Genomic DNA, 23,057 nt, shown 5'->3' with positions numbered 1-23,057 from the left:
ACTTGTCTCACGCATCCAGCCTGGGCTGGTGATCTGTTTCACCCTAGATAATATACATGTTCGATGCTGTTCTCTTGAAACATCCCACCCTCGCCTTCTCCCACAGAGTCCAAAATTCTGTTCTGTACATCTGAGTCTCTTTTTCTGTCTTGCATATAGGGTTATCATTACCATCTTTCTAAATTCCATATATATGCGTTAGTATACTGTATTGGTCTTCATCTTTCTGGCTTACTTCACTCTGTATAGTGGGCTCCAGTTTCATCCACCTCATTAGAACTGATTCAAATGAATTCTTTTTAATGGCTGAGTAATATTCCATGGTGTCTGTGTACCACAGCTTCCTTATCCATTCGTCTGCTGATGGGCATCTAGGTTGTTTCCATGTCCTGGCTATTATAAACAGTGCTGTGATGAACATTGGGGTGCACATGTCTCTTTCAGATCTGGTTTCCTCAGTGTGTATGCCCAGGAGTGGGATTGCTGGGTCATACGGCAGTTCTATTTCCAGTTTTTTAAGAAATCTCCACACTGTTATCCATAGTGGCTGTACTAGTTTGCATTCCCACCAACAGTGTAAGAGGGTTCCCTTTTCTCCACACCCTCTCCAGCATTTATTGCTTGTAGACTTTTGGATAGCAGCCATCCAGACTGGCGTGTAATGGTAGCTCATTGTGGTTTTGATTTGGATTTCTCTGATAATGAGTGATGTTGAGCATCTTTTCATGTGTTTGTTAGCCATCTGTATGTCTTCTTTGGAGAAATGTCTGTTTAGTTCTTTGGCCCATTTTTTGATTGGGTCATTTATTTTTCTGGAATTGAGCTTCAGGAGTTGCTTGTATATTTTTGAGATTAATCCTTTGTCTGTTGCTTTGTTTGCTATTATTTTCTCCCAATCTGAGGGCTCCTAGAATATTGGAAATAAAAGCAGAAATAAATGGGACCTAATTAAACTTAAAAGCTTTTGCACAACAAAGGAAACTATAAGCAACATGTTCTTCTTAATTTTTATTTGTCAGAGTTCGTCTATCCGTTTTAAACACAGATATAGTGTGACACTGTGTACGTGAGTGTCTGATAGAGGTGATGTCTCTGCAAATGGAGAGGACGAGGACCCACTGCCCCAGGTCAGATCTGGGTTCAGGACAGAGAGCAGAGGGTCACATTTTTTGTCTCCTGCTGTATGAAGCCCCGAGCCCCTGAGCCAGGGCCTGGTAAGGGATTCCACAGAGCGGGAGAAAAGCATTTTCTGATTCTGAAGGTACTTGTGTCTCATCAGTGAAGAGGACTGATGAGAAGTCATGGTTGTTTATATGTTTTGGCTGCTGCTAGAGACTTTCCTTTTTAGATGACTTTGTAAATATTTTAGAGTTTAGGAGAGGACATTTCTGTCATTTCCATGAATTGTGGCAGCTTCCGCATCTTATATTTACTCTTCTCCGTTATATAAATATTTGTACAGAGTACAAAATCTGAATAAAGTGGATGCACAGAAATAGTTCATCAAGAGCTGTGGTTCTCTGAGTCTGGTCCTTGGACCAGCAGCAGCAGCATTGCCCTGGAATTGGTTAGAAATGTAAATTCTCTGACCCGACCAGGTACTGAGTCAGAGAATCGGTGACTCTGTCACCAGCCCTCAAGTTGATTTTGATGACACTACAGGCCTATCTCCATCACGCCTTTGAATGAACTCTGTAATAGTTGATTTTATACTTAGGCACAAGCAGCTGGTTTGTACTCTGTGTAGAGTGTTTAATTGTACTAAAAACAACAACAAACTGTGGAGTTTGGAAGGATTCCTATAGCAATATAAACCTTTCCCACCACCTCACCCCCCAATAATTATTGTTAAGTAGGTCACATCTCTGAAGTAAAAGGAAGGAATCTGTCAGATATGACTTTAAAATTCTAGAAAATTGTTAATAGTTGAATCTGATTTCTTGAAATGTCACTGTCTTTTTTTTTTTGTCACTGTCTTAAAAGGTCCTAAATTCCTACTGCTAATCTGATTTTCATAAAATTTTGCAAAAAAAAAAAAAGATAGGATTTGGGAGACTTCTTCCTGCCCCAATCAAAAGTAAGTAAAAATAGAATTATACTATTTAAGAGCTGAAAGTGACTTTCTTATGGATATCATCCAGCCCTATCCCCTTTCTGACGAATGGGAAATTGGAGGCCTGGAAGGGTGACCAGCAGAGAGCAGTAGCCAGGCCAGGGTCTTCTAAGCTGCCTTGTCCCCGCACTCAAAGATAAGGTACAGTTGAGCATTTCTAGCTTCCTGCTTTGAGCAGACCTGGAACATGCTGTGTTTCTGCAGTGTCCATTTTTCTAATACTCTAGACAGTGGTCATTTCCTTCAGGGTAATTGATAGGAATTTTTTTTAAGCGTTCAGAGGTTTAGATACTAGAATAGTGTTTGTTTCCTGTGACATGGGTTTAGGAAACAGCTGCTGCAGTAGCTTGCTCTGAAGGACTGAACTTTGCGAAGTCTCCTTACGAACTGCCGTGACTTGTCTGAGTTACTTACTCTGTCTGCAAAACCAGTCATTATTCTAAATTACTACATTTGAGGTAAGAGTTATCCTTTATTAGTTGCATGTAAAAGAATTATGTGCCATCTGGTTCTTGATGAATGTGTATGCATACATGCGCATACATGGGTGTGTTGGAGGGAGGGGGAAGAAAAGTTCTGTAAAGAGTCATATCACTTTATTTTTAAAAATATGTTGACTTTAACATGCACAGAATTTTTTTCCCCCAAAGACTTACTTTGAGGAATAAGGGAAGAGCTCTTATAATACTTTTGAATACTCATAGAAATAATATATGGTATATCTGTCTTGGAAACTAATTGTTGATGAAGGCTAGACAGAAAACTCTTAAAAACTATAGAAACATAGGACAGAGAAGTTGGTATTTTAAAAGAATGTTTAAAACCTACCATTCTAGGACAGTATTAGTTAAAGCTCTTTTTGTCCAATCTGAGACAATTTGCATTCATTTTTTAAAGGTGAGGCAGAAGGTTGGGGTGACTTTAAAAATGGTTGAGTGTGCCTTATTGTGAAAACTCATTTGAGATAGAAATAAAAGTTAACTGTTAAATGGTAAAAATACAGAAGAGGTGGGGGTTTAAAACTGGAAGGAAATCATGTATATTTTTGTCTTCATTTAACAAGTCCCCAGTTCCTGTGTAGAATTTTTCTAAAACTAAATGTTTTTCTATTTAAATAATAGCAATTATTGAAAGTAATTAAGAGGAAGTCGAGCCTTGTTTCTGACAGACACCTCCTCTGGGGAAAAGGAGAAGGGAAGGAAACGATTCCCTGAGCACACAGTCTGTGGGTCTCAGCAAATGCTGGTGAGGATGTCGAGGCAAGAGGTCACCCGGACATTGGGGACGGGAGCCGCTCTGCAAAAGTCTGGCAGTTCCTCTCAAAACCAAAAGGTGCACTCACTCACCGTATGACCCAAGAATTACAGTCCTGGGTGTTTGTCTCAAATGACTGATTTTCATCCATAAGCTGGTACACAAACATTCCTCACAACTTCACTCATAATATCCAGGTGTCCTTCGGTGGGTGACTAGTCAAACTTAACTGTGGTCCCCCCTCCCCCCCAACCAGCTCAGCAGCAAAAAGGAACAAGTTATCAACATGAGCAGCTGCTGAGAGGAACCTCGGGAAATTCCGACTGAAACAAGCCAACCTCAGAAGACTGAGCACCACATGATTTCATTTATGTAACCTTTGTGAGATGACATGATCATAGATTTGGACTGGGGAGGGGGGGAGGCAGGAGAGAGAGGAGGGTGTGATTACCAGAGGGCAGCGGGAGAAGCCTTGTGGTAATATAACATCCTGAGTGTGGTTATTGGTGAGCCTGCATAGAGCTCCCCCACCCCGTACACTCACACGCGTGCGTACGTAACTGGTGAGATCTGAACAAGCTCTGTGGGGTGTCCCAGTGCTGCAGTGAACACGGGGGTGCATATATCCCTCTGAATTACGATTTTCTCTGGGTTATGTGCCCAGGGGGGAGTTGCTGGGTCATACGGTAGTTCTGTTTTTGGTTTTCTTAAGGGACCTCTGTACAGTTTTCCTTAGTGCCTGCATCAATTCCCATTCCTTTTCTTCGACACCCTCTCCAGCATTTGTTGTTTGTAGATTTCTTGATGAGGGCCATTCTGACTGGTGTCAGGTAGTTCTGATTTGCATTGCTCATTGTAGTTTTGATTTGCCTTGCTCTAATAATGAGCGATGTTGAACATCTTTTTTATGTGCCTCTTGGCCATCTGTATGTCTTCTTTGGAGAAATGTCTATTCGGGTCTTCTCATTTTTTTCATTGGGCTGTTAGTTTGATATTGAGCTGTATGAGCTGTTCATATATTTTGAAAATTAATCTCTTGTCAGTTGCTTCCAGGGGTTAAAACTGCACTACTTCTAATGCAGGGGCACAGGTTTGATTTCTGGAAGGGGAAATAAGATCCTGCACGCCTGCCATGCAGTGCAATGAGGGGGAAAAAAAGGCTTTTAAATTTATTCTTAGTCTTAATTATTTATCTTGAATGAAAAATGCTCTCAATCTTAAAAATAAGTAGAAATTGCCAGAATTTTTTGTAACTCATGTTAAATTTTATCATTTTCTCTTTTAACATTCTTGTATTAAAGAGACTCTCCCTTTTACCAGAGAGGTTTGTCCTGGTTTTCCTCATATCATCCATTTCCTTCTTCCCAGCAGCCCCAGGGTTTTTCAGTCATTAACACCTGTCTTTTATTACTTATCAGCTCTGTTAAATGGACTTAGTTGTGGAATACATTGAAATTGTTCCTGAAATGAACCTGATGGATTTTTTATATTTGATGTATTTTGTGCTACCCTTATGCCCCATTAAAACATATAATTGAGAATTGATTATACCATCTTTGCTGGTAATGGGATTTTTTTTTCTTGTTTTGAGAAACTATCCATTTGAAATTGATAGTGGAGGCTAGAATGGAAGTTGCAGTCAGATAAAGCTTGAGCAGTGACCTGGAGTTGAAATCAAAGGAGACACGGGCCTGGGCTGATAATGGAATTAAATGATTACTCCTGACTCCTGGTAGAAAAATGGGAGCATCTTTAAATATTTTGTTTTTTGTTTTCTTTTTAAACTTTAGGCTAGCTGTTGAAGTTCTTTAAATCTTTGTCAGGTTTTCCCCCATATAATAAATGACATCTTAGATGTGAACAGGCAGTCATTTTTCCTTGTATAAAATGTTCTATAATTTATGTCTTCCCATAGTCATTCTCCCAAATCCAGGTGATGTTAAACCTCCAGATCTGAAATACTCCCTCAGTGTCCTTCCATCATTCCTCCACTCCCAAATGTAGTTGTTTCTTGGCAAAAGCTGAACTGATGATTCTAGAATAAACAGCACAATCAGAACACATTTGCTCAGGCACCTAGCTGGGGGCGAATCCTCAGCTGCTGAGCAGGACAGTTACTTTAATACCTGCTTTCATCATGACTGCCCTGAGCGCAGAGCTGGTGTAGAGTAAATGTCCTCAGTTCTCAGTGAATCTGGCTGAGAATTCAGCCCTGAGATACAAGAGGGGCTCTGAAATAAAGTGGGAAATGACAAAGGGAGCTTGGGGATGTTTCAAATAACTAGGGAACATGTCTTAAAACAGTGATTATTTTCCTTTAAGTCATTTTAAGTTTGCTAATCCAACCATCCCCTACCTTTTGAGAGGGCTGGAACATGATTAGATTTCATTCCAACATAGAAGACTTACGATAAAAACTACAGGACTCAATCATTCAGAAACATGAGAGAACTGGACTTTTGAGGCACAAGTCTTGAGAAGAAAGTTTTCAAGTTACGTTAATTATATATCTATAGAAAATCTTAAGATAAAAAAGATACTCTTTAATGAAAACCCTTTGATGATTTCTGCATTGATCTTTGTTTCTGAGCTGCCTATTCTGGAAATTTCTTTTTAAGTTATTGAACTTCATTTGAAGTGTTTGAAGCATACTTAATCTATTCGAGTGTTGACTTATTCCAATGCACTTGGCAGTCCATCAAGCATTTGACCAGATAGGGTGACGGCTGAAGTGAAATAAATGAAAAGACGTCCTCTTGAATTCCCTTGTCCCTCTTGCAAGTAGACTCTCACTGCCTTGCACATTAAATTAGGGGCACTGATAGGTGATTTGTTCTGAAGAGTCTGCATGGGCCTGAGAGAGCTGGGGCGACTCCGTGAGGACAGGACGCCATACTCATCCTGGTCCTGGTAACATTTCCTATCATGTCCTTTTCCTAATAGTAACGCTGGTCATAATATTAGCCGTCAGCTGTTGGTCAATACTGTGTGCCTGGTGGTTCTCATGTTACCTCCTATTTAATCCCACCAACACCCATATGGAATAAGTTTCTCTCTTGTACAGAGGAGGAAGGTGAAGCCCAGTGAGGCTGTTAGTTGTAGCTGGTACTAGACATCTTTGCTTGGGTTTCTCGGGAAGCAGAGCCTGAGATGAGGATTTTGCTCCAAGTGATTTGTTTGGGAGGTGATCCAGGGACGCAGGGGTGAGGGGGCAAGGAGGAAATGTTGACAGAGGGATGCGGGGTTGGCCACCACTGCAGCCCCTCCAAGATCCCTGAGAAGTGTTCAGAATACCCCCGGAGTTGTCCACCCAGTGGCTGGGAGGCGGGACACGGATGCCCTGACTGCTGTCACCAACTGGTCAAGAGCCGCCTCCGTCCCCGGGAACTCCTGGGCTGGGCTGGTTTATGGGTCCCTGGGCTTGAGAGAACTCTCTGACTGGAACACGTGAGATGAACCTTGAGTGAAGACTCATGGGTGTATGTATGAGCTCATAAAGAAACCAGATGTGGGCTAAAGGGGGGTGATGTGACGTGCAGAAGCATCTGCTAAAAGGGGACAGGCCCGAGCCCAGCCCCATGCACTTTTCACACTACGTCCCTGTGGGGAGAGAGATTTGGGGGGTGCACGTCAGGGTGACAGGTAAAATCTGGGAGTGCGCACTGACTGTCAGTGAGGAGACTGCACATTGTTGCCTTTCCCTGTGAGTGCAGGCGTTGGGAAGATTTACCTTCCCGTTAGTACTGGTTTGCATTCCTTGCGTGTATGATCAGGATACAAGAATATCCAGAGTATTCTGAATGTTGATGACAGTAACTGATTAGGGATTAAAAATATACACCATTATCAAGTTTTCACCATCTCTGCAGAGGATCACCTTGTACCCGGGAGCTGTGACACATGGTGTTGAGTATTTATGGAGGGAATGATTAAGGTCCATCCTGTGGGGCCTCAGAGACCACTGTTCACTGCAAATTCTGGTCTTGCTTTTTGGTTAAAATCACTTGGTAACACCATTAAGACTTTTTCTTAAAGAGTTTTAATTTTTTTATATAACTGACATATAACATTGTGTGAGATGAAAGTGTACATCATGCTGATTTGACACATTTGTGTTGCACCATGGGGACCAGTGTGGAGTCCGCTCACACCTCCATCCTGCTCAGACGGGTTAGCACAAGGCTCCGCAGGCTTAACCCACTCAGCCAAGTGGCTGGTTCATGGCCAGGCACTCTTCTCGCAGACCCCGGTGGCCACGTGCCTGCTGGGTGTCTCCTGGGTGCCGGGCCGAGCCGGGTGAGGTCAAGGTGGATGCACGGGTGTGGGAGGCCACGTCAACAAGATTGACCCTGTGAGTGGGTCTTTATGCTCGTTCCTGTCTCAGTCCCTTTGCAAACCCTGACCCAGATCTCTCTGCCTCCTCAGCTGAACTCGATGCGGAGCACTCCCAAAAGGTCCTGGAGATGGAGCAGACCCAGCAGCTGAAGCTGAAGGAGCGGCAGAAGTTTTTTGAGGAAGCCTTCCAGCAGGACATGGAGCAGTACCTCTCCACAGGCTACCTGCAGATAGCGGAGAGGCGAGGCAAGTCGGGGAGCTACCCAGAGGGGGTGCACGTGGGGTGCTGTCCCCGGAGTGGGGCTGGGATGAGATCTTTATTACACCAGAACTCCAAAGTGGATGCGACCTGCCATTTTTGTTTTGCCATGGTTTTTGCCTCTCCAGATAGTTCTAGGCTTTCATTGAAGATAAAACTTGGAATACATTTTTTTTAAAAGCAAAAAAAGACAAACAGTAGCCATAAATCTGTAGCACAGACTAATTCCTATTACCATTTGAGGGTGATGTTTTCATGTGTGTCTATTTATGGACTGTACATATATCCGACTTCACATCTAATCTTCCTTCATGCTGTGTGGAGATCCTTCCCCGACACTATCAAAAATCCTTTGCAAGAGTTTGTTTTAAAAGTGGCATCTCCATGGTCAGGATGTAGCCTAACAGTTTCCTAATTGGACATTTAAGATCCTTGGCCTCTGTAAGGGCCATGCAGGAGACCCTGGTTTGATTCCTGGGTCGGGAAGATCCGCTGGAGATGGGACAGGCTGCCCACTCCAGTATTCTTGGGCTTCCCTGCTGGCTCAGCTGGTAACAATCCACCTGCAATGCAGGAGACCGGGGTTCGGTCCCTGGGTTGGAAAGATCCCCTGGAGAAGGGATCGGCTTTAAAAAAAAAAAAAGTGGCGCTGTGCTGTACATCTAGATGTGCGAATGCTCGTGTCTGTGGGCGCCGGCTCTGGAGCAGCGGGCAGTGTGGATGGTGTCCTGGGCTTCCTGGCCCTCCAGCCCCCTGGCAACCCCTGTACATGCGTGTGTGCCAAGCTCCTTCGCTCGTGTCCACTCTTTGCGACCCTGTGGACTGTAGCCCACCAGGCTCCTCTGGGTCCATGAACTCTCCAGGCGATCTTCCCAATCCAGGCATCACACCCATGTCTCATGTCTCCTGCACTGGCGGGCGATTCTTTGCCCCTGGCGCCACCGGGGGAGCCCCTTAGAAAGTCCTGCCCCCTCCCAGATCCCTCTGCGCTCAGCCTTCCTCTTCTGGCCTGGCCCTGTTCTCATACCCTGCCCCCTCACAGAACCCCCCCAATCTACCTGTTACCCTCACTCCTTGTCATTCAACTCTCTGTGCCCCTGCAGGAGAGGTTGAGGGAATCAAAGAAGGAGGAAGGAAAAGAATGTAGAGAAAACACTCGGGTATGGCTGTATCGGAATGTCCTGAAGGAGGTGGTGTGTACACAGCACTTGTTAAATTGAGGTGAACAGTACAGTTTGAGTGTTGAGGGGTTAATTTAGCTGTGCCAGGTCTTTCTTAGTTGCAGCATGGGGGATCTAGTTCCTTGACCAGGGATCAAACCCAGGCCCCCTGCATTGGGAATGTGGTCTTAAGCCACTAGATCACCAGGGAAGTCCCAACAATACAGATGAAGTGTATCCTCTTCATCTCCACTGTCCGCCTGCCGTGTGTCCCACCGTCACCTTCCTCTCTTCCCCGTGGAACGTCTTCAGGGTCGGGCATGGGCTCGGGGCGCCACCCTGGTCTGCTTGGGCTGCTGTAACTCCACCTCAGACTGGTACCTTATGCACAACAGTTTCTCTCGCACAGGCCTGGACTTTACTCTGGGGCTTGTCCTTACTTGCGGGGAGAGCTTTCAGGTCTGGGGTCTCTTCTCAGGAGGGCAGTGATCCCCTCCCGAGGGCCCGACCCTCAGGACTTCACCTCAAATAATCGCCTCCTCGAAAGGTGTGGGTGCGGAAGTCACTCAGGTGTCTGAATCTTTGTGACCCCCATGGACTTTAGCCCACCAGGCTCCTCTGTCCATGGAACTCTCCAGGCCGGAGTACTGGAGTTGGTAGCCGTTCCTCTCTCCAGGGGATCTTCCCAACCCCGGGATTGAACCCAGGTCTCCTGCATTGCAGGAGGATTCTTTACCAGCTGAGCCACCTCACAAGGAGCTATCTCCAAAAACTGTCACATTGGGAGTTGGGGTTCAACATGAGAATCTGGGAGGGAGGCACACCTCCAGGCCACAAGGGACAAACACTGCAGCTGTGAGCAGGACGGGACAGGGAGCGCCTCCGCCTCGCTGAGCTCAGCACTTTCAGGGCACCCGCAGCAGAGGCGGAGAGAAGGCAGAAGGGCCCGTTAGGAGCGCGGGTCCGCATCTGCAACCAGGTCACTAGGAAAGCGACTACCAAGACCTACGGCGAGCATACATCTGACCGCAGCGCACGCTGTCACAGTGCTTGCCCGAATACCCACGTCAGTGTCCGCTCTCCCAGATACTTCAACTTTCGCCAGTCTATATATATGAAATACTTTATTTTGGTTTTTTATTTGCATTTTCTTGACTGTCCGTCTTTCTGGTTGTCTCCCTTTATTACCATACTTGTCCGATCATGTCCTGGGCAGACACTCAATCTGTGGCCATCCTAGTGTGGCCTTTGCAAAATGCGTTTCTTCTTAATGTGACCAGCTGAGCCCACTTTTATTTAGGAAGTCCTTCCCTCCATGTTATAAGAACATTATCCTGTTTCATTCCAAAAGTTTTACTATTTTCCATTTTATATCTGGTACCTAAAGCCACCACCAGTTGGTTTGTGTCCGTCGGGAAGAAAGGACCCAAGTGCAGGTCTTCACAGCAGTCACTGTCTCTCGGCGCCGTTCTCTCCTCCACTCACACGCGGCCTCAGCGTTTCTGAGGCTCCTTTCTGTTCCATTCCTCCACCTGTCTGGCCTGTGTTGGGTGTAACTTACTTCTGGCACTGTCAGGGACCCATGCTTTCCTGGGGGAAGAGCTCAACTATTTTTCTTACGGTTCTAGAGGTTTCCTTTCCTTTTGCGAGTTTCCAATGGATCTGTTTAGATTCTTTCTCATCTTCAGATCCACTAGCATACGACTGTCCACATACCTTTCAGTCTTTGCAGTCCTTGGGGCTCAGGTTTGTTTTTTGCATCCCTCAGGTTGTTAACTTGTGCCTTTAATCTTCTTGGTAAACCTTACACAGGATATTCTCTAAGTTTTGATAAGTAATAGTTCCTGGGTTTTTAAAATTTTTTTCTGGCTGGAAAATGGGGTTTCTTCTTTGATTCAAGACTGACACTATGGCCTTTTAGAGAATTTTCCTACATGTTTTGTGTGTAGTTAAGAACAAAATTCTAGATGACAGGCATTAGGATCTGTAAGTGTACGTTTCAGACAACTTGTAAATTGGCCTGTTCAGATGTTTTGTATTAATATCCATTTTGGATTGCTTAATTATCAAAGGTACATTAAACCTTCCTTTCTCCCTCAATTATGGACTCCTTACATTTTCCTTGTCATGCTTCCATCCTTTAAAAATTATAACCACTAAATATATAGTCACACAGAAATTTTGAATTACCTTCCTGGTGAATTGAATTTAAATAAAGTATTAAATGCTATGCTTTACTCTAATAATGCTTTCCTTTCCCCTTCAAATCTATTTTGATAGTACAAAATACAGCCATATCAGCTTTCTTCTTTAATTATTTGCTTGCCGACTTTCTATTTTTCCTTACATTTTAAGTGTTTCTGTTTTAATGTTTTAGGAATGTCTCCTATAAACAATGTAACTAGACCTTTATCACTAATAAGAAAATTTCCATTTTCAGGAAAAGGGAAAGCATCAAATGAGATGGTAATAAAACCAGGCAGGCAGTGATCACAGCAAATGTTAAATGGCAACAGATTATAAAATTGGCTTCATCACTACCTTATTTGGTGCTTTCTACTTTCCTGAAAATGTTTCCTCTGCTTTTCAGTTCAGTTCATTTTTTCCCCTTCCCTTTGTGAGAGGATGGCCAGAGAGAGGAAAAAGGGAGACTGCTTTCAAAGCTGAACAATAAAAGCCCGAAGTCACGAAGGCCTCCCCAGCCCCAGAGGAGCCCCGTGTGCCCCTTCCCCTCCCAGCAGTGCCCCCGCCCGGCTCCAGGAAGGCAGCCCCAAGGGGAGCGGGCTTGACCTATGCGGGCAGGGTGACACCGCCTTGGTGTGCCTGTGAAGTAGCTGCGACTTGCATTTCCTCCTCTTTCCTAACCTGCCTTTTCTTTCTGAACCTGCAGTTCAGGTGAGGGTTTCTTTTATCTGCCTTGCTTGGAATGTATTTTGTTCTTAAGTCTGGGATGTCAGATCGTGCAGCAAGTCTGGAAGATAATCAGCCTCTCTGAATACTGCTCATCCCGTGTCCACTCACATTTTCAACTGTGAAACTGCTGTACTTTCTCTTTTTCATACTTCTACTTGTTTCTTTGCTATGTGGTAGAGAACTTATTCAGCCTTCTGGTTTACTAGTTTTTTCTATTTGGCACTCAGCAACCTTGTGTCATAGTTTTAAATTTCTGTGACTTTTCCTATTTGGATGTTATCTGGCTCTTTTCAAATGCCTGTCTTCATTTCTGACCCTGTGTTGCTTATCTGATTCTAATCTTTAAGATATTTAAAGCAGTTTAAATTCTTGGGGAAAGGTGCTAATAATCTTTGTTTCTGCTGACCCTCACTCAGGCATGTGTGTGTTCCAAGTTCTAGACTGGACTGGATTTTGTGTCGAGTTTATATTCCTGTTGAGACCTAGGTTAAAGTTGTGTCCACATCCAGAAATCTGTATCTACTTGTGACAGGCACCATCTGTTTCGGCTACCTGGCTTGTAGTTTTCTGGATCGCAGAACTCCAGACCCTGGACACACCCTCCCCAGGCTCAGACTGCTCGTCCTGTAGCTCTTTATGCTGGCAGGCTGCTTCTCCTGGTCTGTGCTTTCATTGCAGGGAGCTCTTTAAGTTCCAACTTGCCAGCTTGCAGCAGACCCAACCTTGATCTGTTGCTAAGATGGAAGACCTGAGAAATGTCACAAGGGCAGGGAAGATGCCAAGTGGAATTGAAATAGTTGAGGCGACCACCGTCAGAGGTGTCTGGCAGGAATGTCAAGCTCTTTCAGTCACAAGTGTTTAATGCAGAAAGGGTCGCCTTCAGCACGTGCAACCACAGGGCTGGGGATGAAAAGAGGATCTGCTGTGGAAGGTCTAAGAGGTTACAGTAACCACGGTTAAGCTAGCATGGATTTAAAGAACACCAAACTGGGACATGTCAATAACACATTACTCCAAAATCAATGTTGAAATAGTAGAAGGTATTTTACACCCAGAAAACACAAGGTGCTAAGCCTAATGCTCACCTGGGGCAGAGCCTAACCTCCTCTTGTGCCGGCCCCACAGAGCCCATGGGCAGCATGTCGTCCATGGAGGTGAACGTGGACATGCTGGAGCAGATGGACCTGATGGACATCTCTGACCAGGAGGCCCTGGACGTCTTCCTGAACTCTGGTGGCGAGGAGCACACCGTGCTGTCCCCCGTCTCAGGTAGGGCTGAAAAGCCTGCGTGGACATCATCATTCTCACCACCACGATTTCCCTCTGGTTCGGTCAGACACTGTGTGCTAAGTGGTCCCACTGTTTCCCACACAGTCTGGCCTCACAGGCGTGGACAAATGACACCATGGCGGTTACAGTCATGAACTTCTCAACGATTCTCAGTGCTTTTCCCAAATACCTTCAGCAAACAGGGAGTTTTTCTTAAAATTGCATTTTATCTTCTCCTCTGTCTCCAAAGTTAATCTGAGTTGGGTTTGCGTAGTTAAGCACTAGAGTTGGGGAGGTGGAGGTCTCCTGTGTGGCTCCCCCCGTCCCCTTTCAGTGGATGGTATCCGATGCTGGGGGGCAAGGCCAAGGCGTGTGTTCAGCGTCAGCTTACATTTAAAAAAGTAGTGGCAATCCTGCAGGCACATTCTCTTCATTTAATAACTTACCATAATCCCACATTCATTTAGATCTTTACTGACGCTCCGGCTCTATACCTGGCCTCACTGTAAATCTCAGACCATTCCTCTGGGGTGGGTGGGCTTCGAGACTGTCATCATGGAGAACATGGCTGTCTTAAGATGGAAAGGCCAGCCCATGTCACAGCCTACCACCTGCTGGTCCCACACCACGGGCTCCACGTCCTGTCAGGCCTGGGGGCTTCCCCTTGACCTGGATTTCCAACAGAGCAGCTCCTTCCTCCCCTCCTGGCATATGCATGAGCCCTCAAGGCCTGCACTCTGCTCCCCCTCCCCAGCATCAGGAAAGGACTCCCATCATCCGGGTGAGGTTTTGGTTCCTGGAAGAGGCTCCACAAGTGTTTTTCCCTTAAGGTCCATTTCCTTGAAATCAGTTCAGAAGCTACAGAGGGGTGAACCCGGCTTGTCGAGGTTATGGGGAATGCGAGTCACACCTGCAGAGCTTGCCATTGGGCCCTGAGCGTGGCGTGTCAGCGGGGGCTGTGGGAAGGGTGTGGGGTCTCTGCTTCTGTCCCAGGTGGCAGAAGGGTCAGCTGGAGCCCCAGGCTGCCTCTGGGGCCACTGAGCTCGGCACCTTCTACAGGTGGTCCCTGCACGTCAGGGGGCAGAGAACTTACGCCCCCTTGATTCTCTGCAAGTTCAAACGCTCGTCACCAGCACTGCTGAGATGCAGGCCTTCCACAACAGGCTGTCCTCTGCTCTTTCCTTCAGGGCCTGAGGCAAGTCCCGGTCAGGATGCAGTCACTCTCCAGGTGCCCACTCCCTCCCAGCCCCCAGCCACACCACCTTCCTCATCCTCACCTGGTACCGACCTGGCCTCCCAGGACTCCAGCGAAGGCGGGGAGTCGCCCGTGGTCCAGTCTGACGAGGAGGGCGTGGAGGTGGACACCGCCCTTGCCACCTTGCACACGGACGACAGTGACTCCTAACCTGGCGCCCACGTGCTGCCCACCTCAGCCCTGTGCCGAGGCCCGCAGTGAAGGCAGGTGGGCTGCGGGGGGCTCCTGGTTTTTTTACACAATTGACAATGATGTGTGAGGCAAGTGGTTTCAAGAACAGCTAACAATAAAGTCTGAGAACTTTAAACGTAGCCAGTTTGTACAGAAAGGCGCTAAATACACACGTCCTGCAGGTGGGCCAGGGAGCTTGGTGTCCACATTCAGCTTGGTGTCAGCTTGGCGCTGACGAGCCAAGCCCCTTACAGGTAGGAAATCGTGCCTCCTCTCAGCTCTAACAAAGTTCGGGTTTTCATCTTATCGTTACAAAATGGTAAAGTCCAACAACAGTCCCTAGCTTATTTAATAGCAGAGCACACACCTGGGCATGGAGGGAGGGAGGGAAAACATACCCAGTCCACATGCCGCTTCACTCCTGACCAGGCCCTGGTCCCAGAGGGATGTGTCCCCCCCCGTCCCCCCCCCCACACTCACCACTGTCAGAAAATCCCGCCCCCCCCCCCCCTCACCACTGTCAGAAAAGGAGATTAAAACTCCGTGTTCATTCCACTCCCTGGCCAAGGGAATGGACCCTTAGCCCCTTGATCAGAAAAGAGCTGATTTCATTCACTCATCTTCCACAAGACAAACAGGTGTCCAAAAAACTTTGTTTTATTATTAAACCTTGTAGTACAAACCTGAAAAGTAAACAAAAAACTGGCAATAAACAACATGAAAAGTCTTCCCTCCCAAGGGAGGGGTGCAGAGCAGCGCTAATAAATTAAAACGTCAGACCGTAAGCCGTAGGCAGAAGTTCACTGTCCAAAAAAGGGCCAGTACACAGCAAGGCCATAGAAACCGGACAAGCACACTGGAAAACACGACTCTGCTCATGTCACTGTTAAATACGCCAACACAGTTCAGTCTTCGGCAACGACAACCGACAGAGTGTACCACAGGACGCTGCTGACAGCCCCACCGGCCAGCTCAGTGCAAGACGGGCAGCTGCGGGATCGGTGGATCCAATTATGAAACAAAGAACAGCTTGTGAAAACAGTTTCCCTTTTTTATTCCACACATACTGTACACACAACCGGAGAAGGGCAACAGCTACTCCATTATTATTTTTTTTGTTGTTGTTCAGTGATGTAAGCAGCACTTATAAATGTTACAAGAAAAACCCTGTAAGCATCCAGTCCACCCGATGAAGAAACGGAAGTGTAAGGCTTTTCTTCATCTGTCCTCGCGCCCTCCCCTCCCCCACCCAGAAAAAGGCTCAAGTATTTGAAACAATTTACAGGCGTATGTACAAAAGGGACGGTTTTTTTTTCTTTTTTTTTTCTTTTTGTTACAACATGAAGAGAAAAAATAGACCAGATGAGCGCAGATGCATTTTCACATTCAAAAAGAACCGCAGACCTCCAAGTGGCTCTAGATGTGATCACCAACGAAATGAATTTAAAAAGAAAAATTAATGCTGACCTGTGAAGGTGTAAAACAACAAACAGGTGAGATGAAGATGGAATGTTAGAAAGATTGCACATCCATGACAAAGAAGCACTTCCGGCTTCAATCACTTTTTTTTTTCCTTTTTTTTTTTCCTTAAGGATGCTATTGAAGGGTTTTTTGATAAAGTAGCCAACAGCACCAAAAAAGAACAGAATGGATTTCCTAATGAAATCAGGCACAGGTTTCCCTCACGTGACCCCTCCAAGGCAGGCAGTCTTTTTCTTCTCTTCCTCTTTCTCCTTCAACAGATGCATAGTGAAGTGCTGGTAAAGAGAACCCAGTGGCTCCGACCTCCTCATTTTGCCTATGGTTAGGAAACAACGTCCGCCTTCAGCTGCCATAACCGCCCAAAGAAACAAAATGGGGACTCTCCGGTTTTTAACACTTACAAACTCATCCTGCACATGACAGAAGAAAAGATGGCCCAAGTAAAGCCATTTCTTTCAAGTTTTTTTTTGTGTGTGTATGTGTCTTCTATCCCTTTTTCTCTCTAGAAAAAAGTCTGCTCACATGACTGATGGTTTTAAAATTTGTTCTCCAAACTTCACCCTCTTCAAAAATGGGTTAAAAAGCCTTTTTTCCCCCAACAATACAAAAAAAAAAAACAAAAACAAAAAACAAACACAAACAAAAAAATCAAACAAAAAGGCTTTTGTCAGCCACAAGGGGCGATACAAATTAATACAGCCCCTCAAGGGTTTTAAAACAGTGAATATACGGCAGTTTCAAAAATCTGACTGCAGTATCTAGGTATTCTAAGTACAAAAAAAAGTTCAACAGTTTAATGCTAAAACAAAATTAGTTCTCTAAAACCAGAAGAAAGTCTTCTTTAGAGCTAGTGCAAAGACAGCTTGTATCCTACGGCAAGTACTCCAAACTAGAATATAGTAATTACAGAAAGGCGTCCATCCGCGCCCGCGGCGCCGGCGTCTTCAGGAGGAAGCGAGCCTCGAGGGCGGCACGTCCACCGTGGCTCTCTTGCGGGGCCCTCTTTTTGGTGTGGGTTTACTGAGACAGTTCTCAATGCTGCCGTTTTTACCAGATACCTTGCCACAGATCTGATTGACCAGGCTGATAATCTGTTCCTGTTTCGGGTTGAAAAGGAAGACAGAGAATTAGCAAACGGAACAGTGCCATCCCCAGGCTGTCACCTTTACCAAACAGAGCAGCAGCGTCGGCGCCCGGGGCTGGGGAGGGCCAGGGTGGCCGGGGCACTGGTTGGGCCCACACTTCCTGAGATGGAGGCCCCCAACCAGGCGCCGAAGTTAAACTCTCCTTCTCTGGGGAAACCTGCCTTTTCTCCCGTGGAATCCAGAGAGGCGCACAGGGCCTCCCACCCCTTCCTTCCCCCTTCAGGGAGCCCAGGAGCGCCCCCCTGTGGCGGTGAAGTGGAATGTCTGCAGCCCCATAACCCACACACAGCGTGGGACAGGCTGCTGAAGGCCGCATTCCTGTCGAGGCCCTCACCACCTAAACAACAGAGCAGAGGGCTTCTGGCGGCCGCCCCGTGCACCTCCTGGGGCCCAGAGGCCTCCGGGGCTGGCGGCCACGCGGGGTGGGGGGCGGCTGGGAAGTGAGGAAAGGCTTGCGCACCCGGGAGGGGGCGGGTCTGGGCTGTTTGTTTCTCTGGCTACACTGAAACCTACTTGACCGACTCATGCACATAAACGCTTGTCCATAAATGCTTGTTATTCCCTCCTCAACGAAGGGGAAAGAGCACAACAGGACAAGAGAACCATCTTATCTGCTGGGCATCAAAAACCCATCTATAACTGTAACACAACTCAACTTACAACCACCCAGGGTTACAAGGAACCACAGGGAAGACTAACCAAGTGGCATGTGTCCTGACAGACACTGCAGACCACCCGCTGGAGTCAAGGATGGACCGACAGAACAGGAAGCCACGGGCACAGGAGGCCACTCCTTCGGCAAGCTTGAGGGTCGGCCTAGTCCTGGCCCAGGCTGGGCGCTGCACACCACTTAAATCACTTACAATACACGCGCTAGTAAAGAATGGACACTGATAATATACATTCTAATAAAGAACGAACAGACGTGCTTCTTTCAAGACCAGCCACCTTGGCAGCAGGGCTGTGTGGTCAGAGGTCACACCTTTGACCAAAAGGCTGGACAGCGGGGACCTGACTGCTGGGGCTCAGAATAAGGGCTCTGGTCTCTCAAGCCATTTTTGGAATCCAACCCAGAGCTGGAAATTCCCCAGTTGAAACAATAATAATATAGTTCAGCTCAATAGGGAACTGATTTGTGATTTTCATTTACTAAAATAAATTTAGGCTGCTGGCAAAATGGTAGGCTTATAAAAACCCTTCTCTTCCCTACTCATGAGAACCAATGATTAAGCTTCAGACCGACAGACCCTACATATGTGATTCTTTTCCAGGATTCTGGTCACATCAAAACACCAAACTCCAAAATGGGCCGGAGGTGGAAACTAACCCACGTCTTGTTGAGCTTCAGAATCATCTCAGAAGCCCCAGCGCCACTGGCTGTGCCCTGTGAGCTTCCAGAGATGCTCTGACTCAGACATGAGGGTTTATTTTTAACCATGTTCTGACATTTGCTGTTCAAGTGAAGAAGCAGGGAGGGCTAAGTGGTTACTGCTTTCACTGAACATGCTCTTTAAAGACAAAGAAGATGCAGAGAGATCTATTTCCAGCTTTCCAATCTTGTAATTTAGCCAAAGGCTTCTATGACCCCAGCCTGAGCCCCCGAGGGTGCCCCCAGAGCCTCCTGAATCAGGCCTGGGCACCCGGCCTGGCTCAGCCTGGGGCTCTGACGTGTGATGGCAGGACAAGGCCACCTTCTATGGGACGTGCCTCCCTGGGGCGGGGGGCAGCGGGGCTGAGACAGCTAGCAGGTTCTGCCCTCAAGGCGGGGCTCACAGCTGGACAGGAGGGTGGGCCACCAGGGGCAATGGGGGTCCTGGCAGCAGTCTTCCAAGGTGACCCCAAGAAGGGCTCCGGGTCAGGGCACAGTAAATGCTGCAGGGCCTTGTGTCCCTGGAGCTACACACTTGTACAGTATCTGCAAGGAGGATCGCAGGGCAGCCTGGAAGCACGTGGAACACGTGAGTCGACAGGGCTACGTGCCAGCTGCCCTGGGGGCAGAGCTCCAGGTGCTCTCCTGCGGCTGAAGGCAGCACCTGGCCCTTACCCACTGGACGGTAGACCAGCCACACGGACGGCACTTTGCACCTGCCTCTGGGGACGACTAGGGTTTTTAGAAAGGGTGCAACTGGGACTTACTCAGAAGGTGAAAGCCTTAGGAGCAGAAAGACTCGAGCTCTGCCAAGGCCCCCAGGTGAAGACAAGGGCCTGGGTGCTCCAGGACCACCCCCTCGGGCTTTGCCTGCAGCTCAGTGAGCGGCCGTGGGCTCGGGGCCCTGCGGGTGGGTGCACCGGGATGTGAGGGGCGTGGACGAGGATTCCAGTCCCCCAGCCTCAGCTGGCGGAGCCCTGGCTGACCCTGGTCGCCCCGTCTCGGCTATCAGGCCAGAGGTGCCCAGAAGCAGGCTGGGTGTGGGGCCTCGCGGGCAGGCGCTCACCCCACAGGCACACTGACCTCGTCGTAGCGGTACATGAGCTTCAGGCCGCGGCAGGACTTCTGCTTTTCCACGTGGCGCAGGGCACACTCGAGGCAGAAGACCACGTTCTCGTTCTCCTGCACAACCTGAGGGACGAGAGGCAGCGCAGCTGAGGCGTGCGGCGGAGGTGGGGGCACCCAAGGAGGGCGGCGGGCTCTCAGGAGCAGAGTAGGGGAGCCCAGCACCCGGGCCAGAGGCATCTGTGGCCCAGAAACACAGGACACTGATGCGAAAGCAAGTGAACGTCACGGCATCACCGAGCAGGAGCTGCGCCCCGGCAGCCTCGGGGCCCCCTGGCTTCTCCACACTTTCCTGCCTGAGTCGGAGCGTGGTGGCTGGGGCTGCGGGGCCTGAGGTCTCCTGAGACTGTTGGTTCAAAACCTCCCGTGGGATAAAAGATGCCAGGATGGTTGGTTACACCCTGCACATTCGTGATAGTGTCTCCTGCTCTGGCCCACCTGGTTGCGCCTCCCGGGGAGCCGGCCTCTGTCCACACTCCAGCAGGCATGGCTCCAGATGCCAGAGACCCAGCTGCATCTGGCCTGAGCTGCCCCGAGGACGCGCCGACGTCCAGGGCTGTGTGCGCGGCATCCGCGCCCCCACCGACCTGGCCCGGTCTCCCCCTGTGTGAACAACGGGGAGACGCTGCCTTAACACGCCAGAGGCAAGAGCATCACAGGCTTTTTCATAGGGACTCTGGGAAAGACCTAAGTTTCCTGTCTTTGATGTTTCTAAGCAAAGATAAGAAACCAAGCTGCAGGTATATGGAAATGACGCTTACTGGCAGAAGCAGCACTCAAAGCTGAGGGTGGAAGCACATAGAAACACACAACCGTGAACAGAAACGCACAAACCCCTTAGTAAGTGACCTAAGTAATGAGAAACATGTATAAATAAAACCAATTTTTACCCATGAATTCAGGATATGTGCTTTTTAAATAACAGGCTAAGAAATCCTGGTGACCACTCTGAAGATCAGCTTTCTGAGGGACAATGCCAACCTCAGATCCCACGGGAAGGGACAAGGGCCACACAGGGTCACAGAAGTCACCCAGGCTCATGGGAAACCTACAATGATGGTTTCACATGAGCATAACCCCATTCCAACGTAAGATGAACAAACCCAGAACTATGCAGCTCTCATGAGTGATGTTCACATAACATTTTTAAGATCTGGGGAAATTCTTATGACTTGTTTTAAAGACAGCATGGTTGTTAATTATATTTTTTAAAAAGCCTCCGGGAAAACAAAGCTATTAGAAGATATACATAAAATGGGACACGTGGTTGTCACGGACTGAATTATTATCCCCTCCCATTTAGAGCAGGAGAGTCAGAAAGATAATGGGTTCTGGTCCCATATGACTTACATCCTTTCAAAGACAAGAAGAGATTAAGACAGAAGCACGCACAGGAAAGGCCCTGTGAGGACCATGGGGAAGTGGATGTCTACATGCCAAGGAGACACCTCGGGGAGAAGCAACCTCGGGGACACCTTGACCCAGCACTCCCAGCCTCCACAGCCATGAGAAAGCAGGCAGCGGTGCCGATTCGGCAGCCCTAGCTAACTCCAGCTACAGACCTGTGTCGGGGGGCCACTGCCTGAGGGAGGCGGGAGGTGTGGCTGCGCCGTCCGGCTGGGCCCGGCTGGGTGTAGGAGCGTGGAGCGTGCACCTCAGCCCCAGGCTGGGCTGGACAAGCCCCTCATGGAAGCTGCAGAGCAGCCGAGAGAGAAGGCAGACGCTGGACTGCGCTGGCTTCCAACCGCGACCAGAGACTAAAAGCTGGGAAGGGGAAGTGCTGCTTTAACCAGACAGACTTCACAGTCCTTGGGGCGATCAGAGCAATCACGGGGCTGAACAGCAGGTTCAACAGACCAGGAAAGAGTCTGGGGGACCCGCCGTCTCCTCTGAGTCAGCCCCAGAGGGAGGCTGGGCAGGGGCGGGGCGGGGTGGGGTGGGGCTCACCATGGACAGGTAGCACAGGTGCTGGCACACCTGGCACCTCCGCTCCGAGGTCTCCAGCTGCAGCCACTTCCGGGGCTTCTTCTTGCCGTCGGGCGCAGCGCTGCTGCCGTCGTGGCTACCGTAGCGGGCGGACGAGTGGAGGCCGGCCTCGAACAGCTGCCGCCGCTGCCGCAGCTCCGTATCCCTACCAGGACACCCGGGGTCAGCGGGCCCAGAGGGGCTGGGGTCCCCAGGAGGGCACCCAAGTCAAAAGGCTAGACCTGCCCCAAGGCCTCTCGGCCGCCCGCACTCTGCCTGCAGCGACGAGCGCAGAAGAGCCACCGGCCAAGCCCCAGAATGGGGGGGGCCACCAATCCCCACGGGGACGGGCCGCACCCCCACCCCGCCCGGCTGAGCCTGACGGGCCCGCCAAAGCTGTCTCATGTTACCTGAGCTCGTCCAGGAGGGCTGAGATCGTACTGAGCGTGGGGCCGTTTTCCTTTTTCGCTTCTGCTTGTGCGATCTGGTAGAGTAACTTCTCCATCGAGAATGGCTTAGCTATATGGCGACGCTTCATCTCCTGAAAGAGGCAGTGACATCCCTTCAGGGCAGGTTTTCATTTCTAGGAGGCGGTGCTATCAGAATTTTCAAATTCTGAATTCCATTTGGATGAAAAGCAATGCAAAAAGCATACAATAATCTTGTCTCCCCAGAGGAAGACCGCAGTACCCAGGCACTCCTCCGGCCAAAGGCAGGGTTCACCTTTCACGCCTCTGCAGTAACGGCCCAGGACTGAGTCAGAGAACTCAGCAACTTACAGGAGGCTAACAGGCCTTGAACCACTCTCCCTCCCCAGAAAAACTTCTCAGCCGCCTTAGGGGTCTGAAATCAAAGCAGTATCTACAAACAAGACTCCCACCAGGGAACACAAGGACGCATGCAGAGCGGCCACCTGCCTACCTTGGCCGTCTCGAAGCCCATGCTCGTCCACTGGGTGGTGGCGAAGTGCACGGTCTCAGAGACGCTGTAGCCACAGCAGACTTTGGACACGAAGGACCCCGGGAAGCAGACGACGAACTGGCCGCTCTGCTGCAGCGTCCTGTGCACCTTGATCCCCTCCCGGCACAGCACCTCCGGGGAGATCTGCGGAGACGCAGGGTGAGCCGCCCGCCCGCCCGCCTCCCGCCCACTTTCCGTGAGCACCGCCTGCAGCCGTGGCCCAACACACCAGCCCCCGGACAGGCATCGGGGCTTGAGCCTGCTCCCCACACGGAGTATGTC

General features: G+C 48.7%; 2 protein-coding genes across 7 annotated transcripts in view; one reads left to right on the top strand and one right to left on the bottom strand.

The window, feature by feature from the left end:
• The window catches only part of DTNBP1 (dystrobrevin binding protein 1), a 95,078-nt gene extending 80,213 nt beyond the window's left edge, over positions 1–14,865 (top strand). The window contains exons 8-10 of the mRNA XM_070457082.1: positions 7,793–7,948; positions 13,160–13,303; positions 14,491–14,865. Coding sequence (XP_070313183.1) covers positions 7,793–7,948; positions 13,160–13,303; positions 14,491–14,708 — 518 coding nt within the window. The 3' untranslated portion in view covers positions 14,709–14,865. The remainder of the gene's footprint in view (positions 1–7,792; positions 7,949–13,159; positions 13,304–14,490) is intronic.
• A 505-nt stretch (positions 14,866–15,370) lies between these two features.
• JARID2 (jumonji and AT-rich interaction domain containing 2) overlaps positions 15,371–23,057 on the bottom strand; it is a 230,817-nt gene continuing 223,130 nt past the window's right edge. For all 6 annotated transcript variants that reach the window (XM_070457079.1, XM_070457078.1, XM_070457080.1 and 3 more), the window contains 5 exons: positions 22,737–22,919; positions 22,226–22,356; positions 21,798–21,981; positions 19,809–19,916; positions 15,371–17,308 (listed from right to left, as the gene is read on the bottom strand). In XM_070457079.1, the coding sequence (XP_070313180.1) occupies positions 17,156–17,308; positions 19,809–19,916; positions 21,798–21,981; positions 22,226–22,356; positions 22,737–22,919 (759 nt within the window). In that variant the 3' untranslated portion in view covers positions 15,371–17,155. The remainder of the gene's footprint in view (positions 17,309–19,808; positions 19,917–21,797; positions 21,982–22,225; positions 22,357–22,736; positions 22,920–23,057) is intronic.

The sequence above is a fragment of the Odocoileus virginianus genome, chromosome 27 (assembly GCF_023699985.2).
Source record: "Odocoileus virginianus isolate 20LAN1187 ecotype Illinois chromosome 27, Ovbor_1.2, whole genome shotgun sequence".
Classification (NCBI taxonomy): domain Eukaryota; kingdom Metazoa; phylum Chordata; class Mammalia; order Artiodactyla; family Cervidae; genus Odocoileus; species Odocoileus virginianus.
Note: the sequence above shows the minus strand (reverse complement) of the source record. Positions and strands in the feature narration are given on the sequence as shown.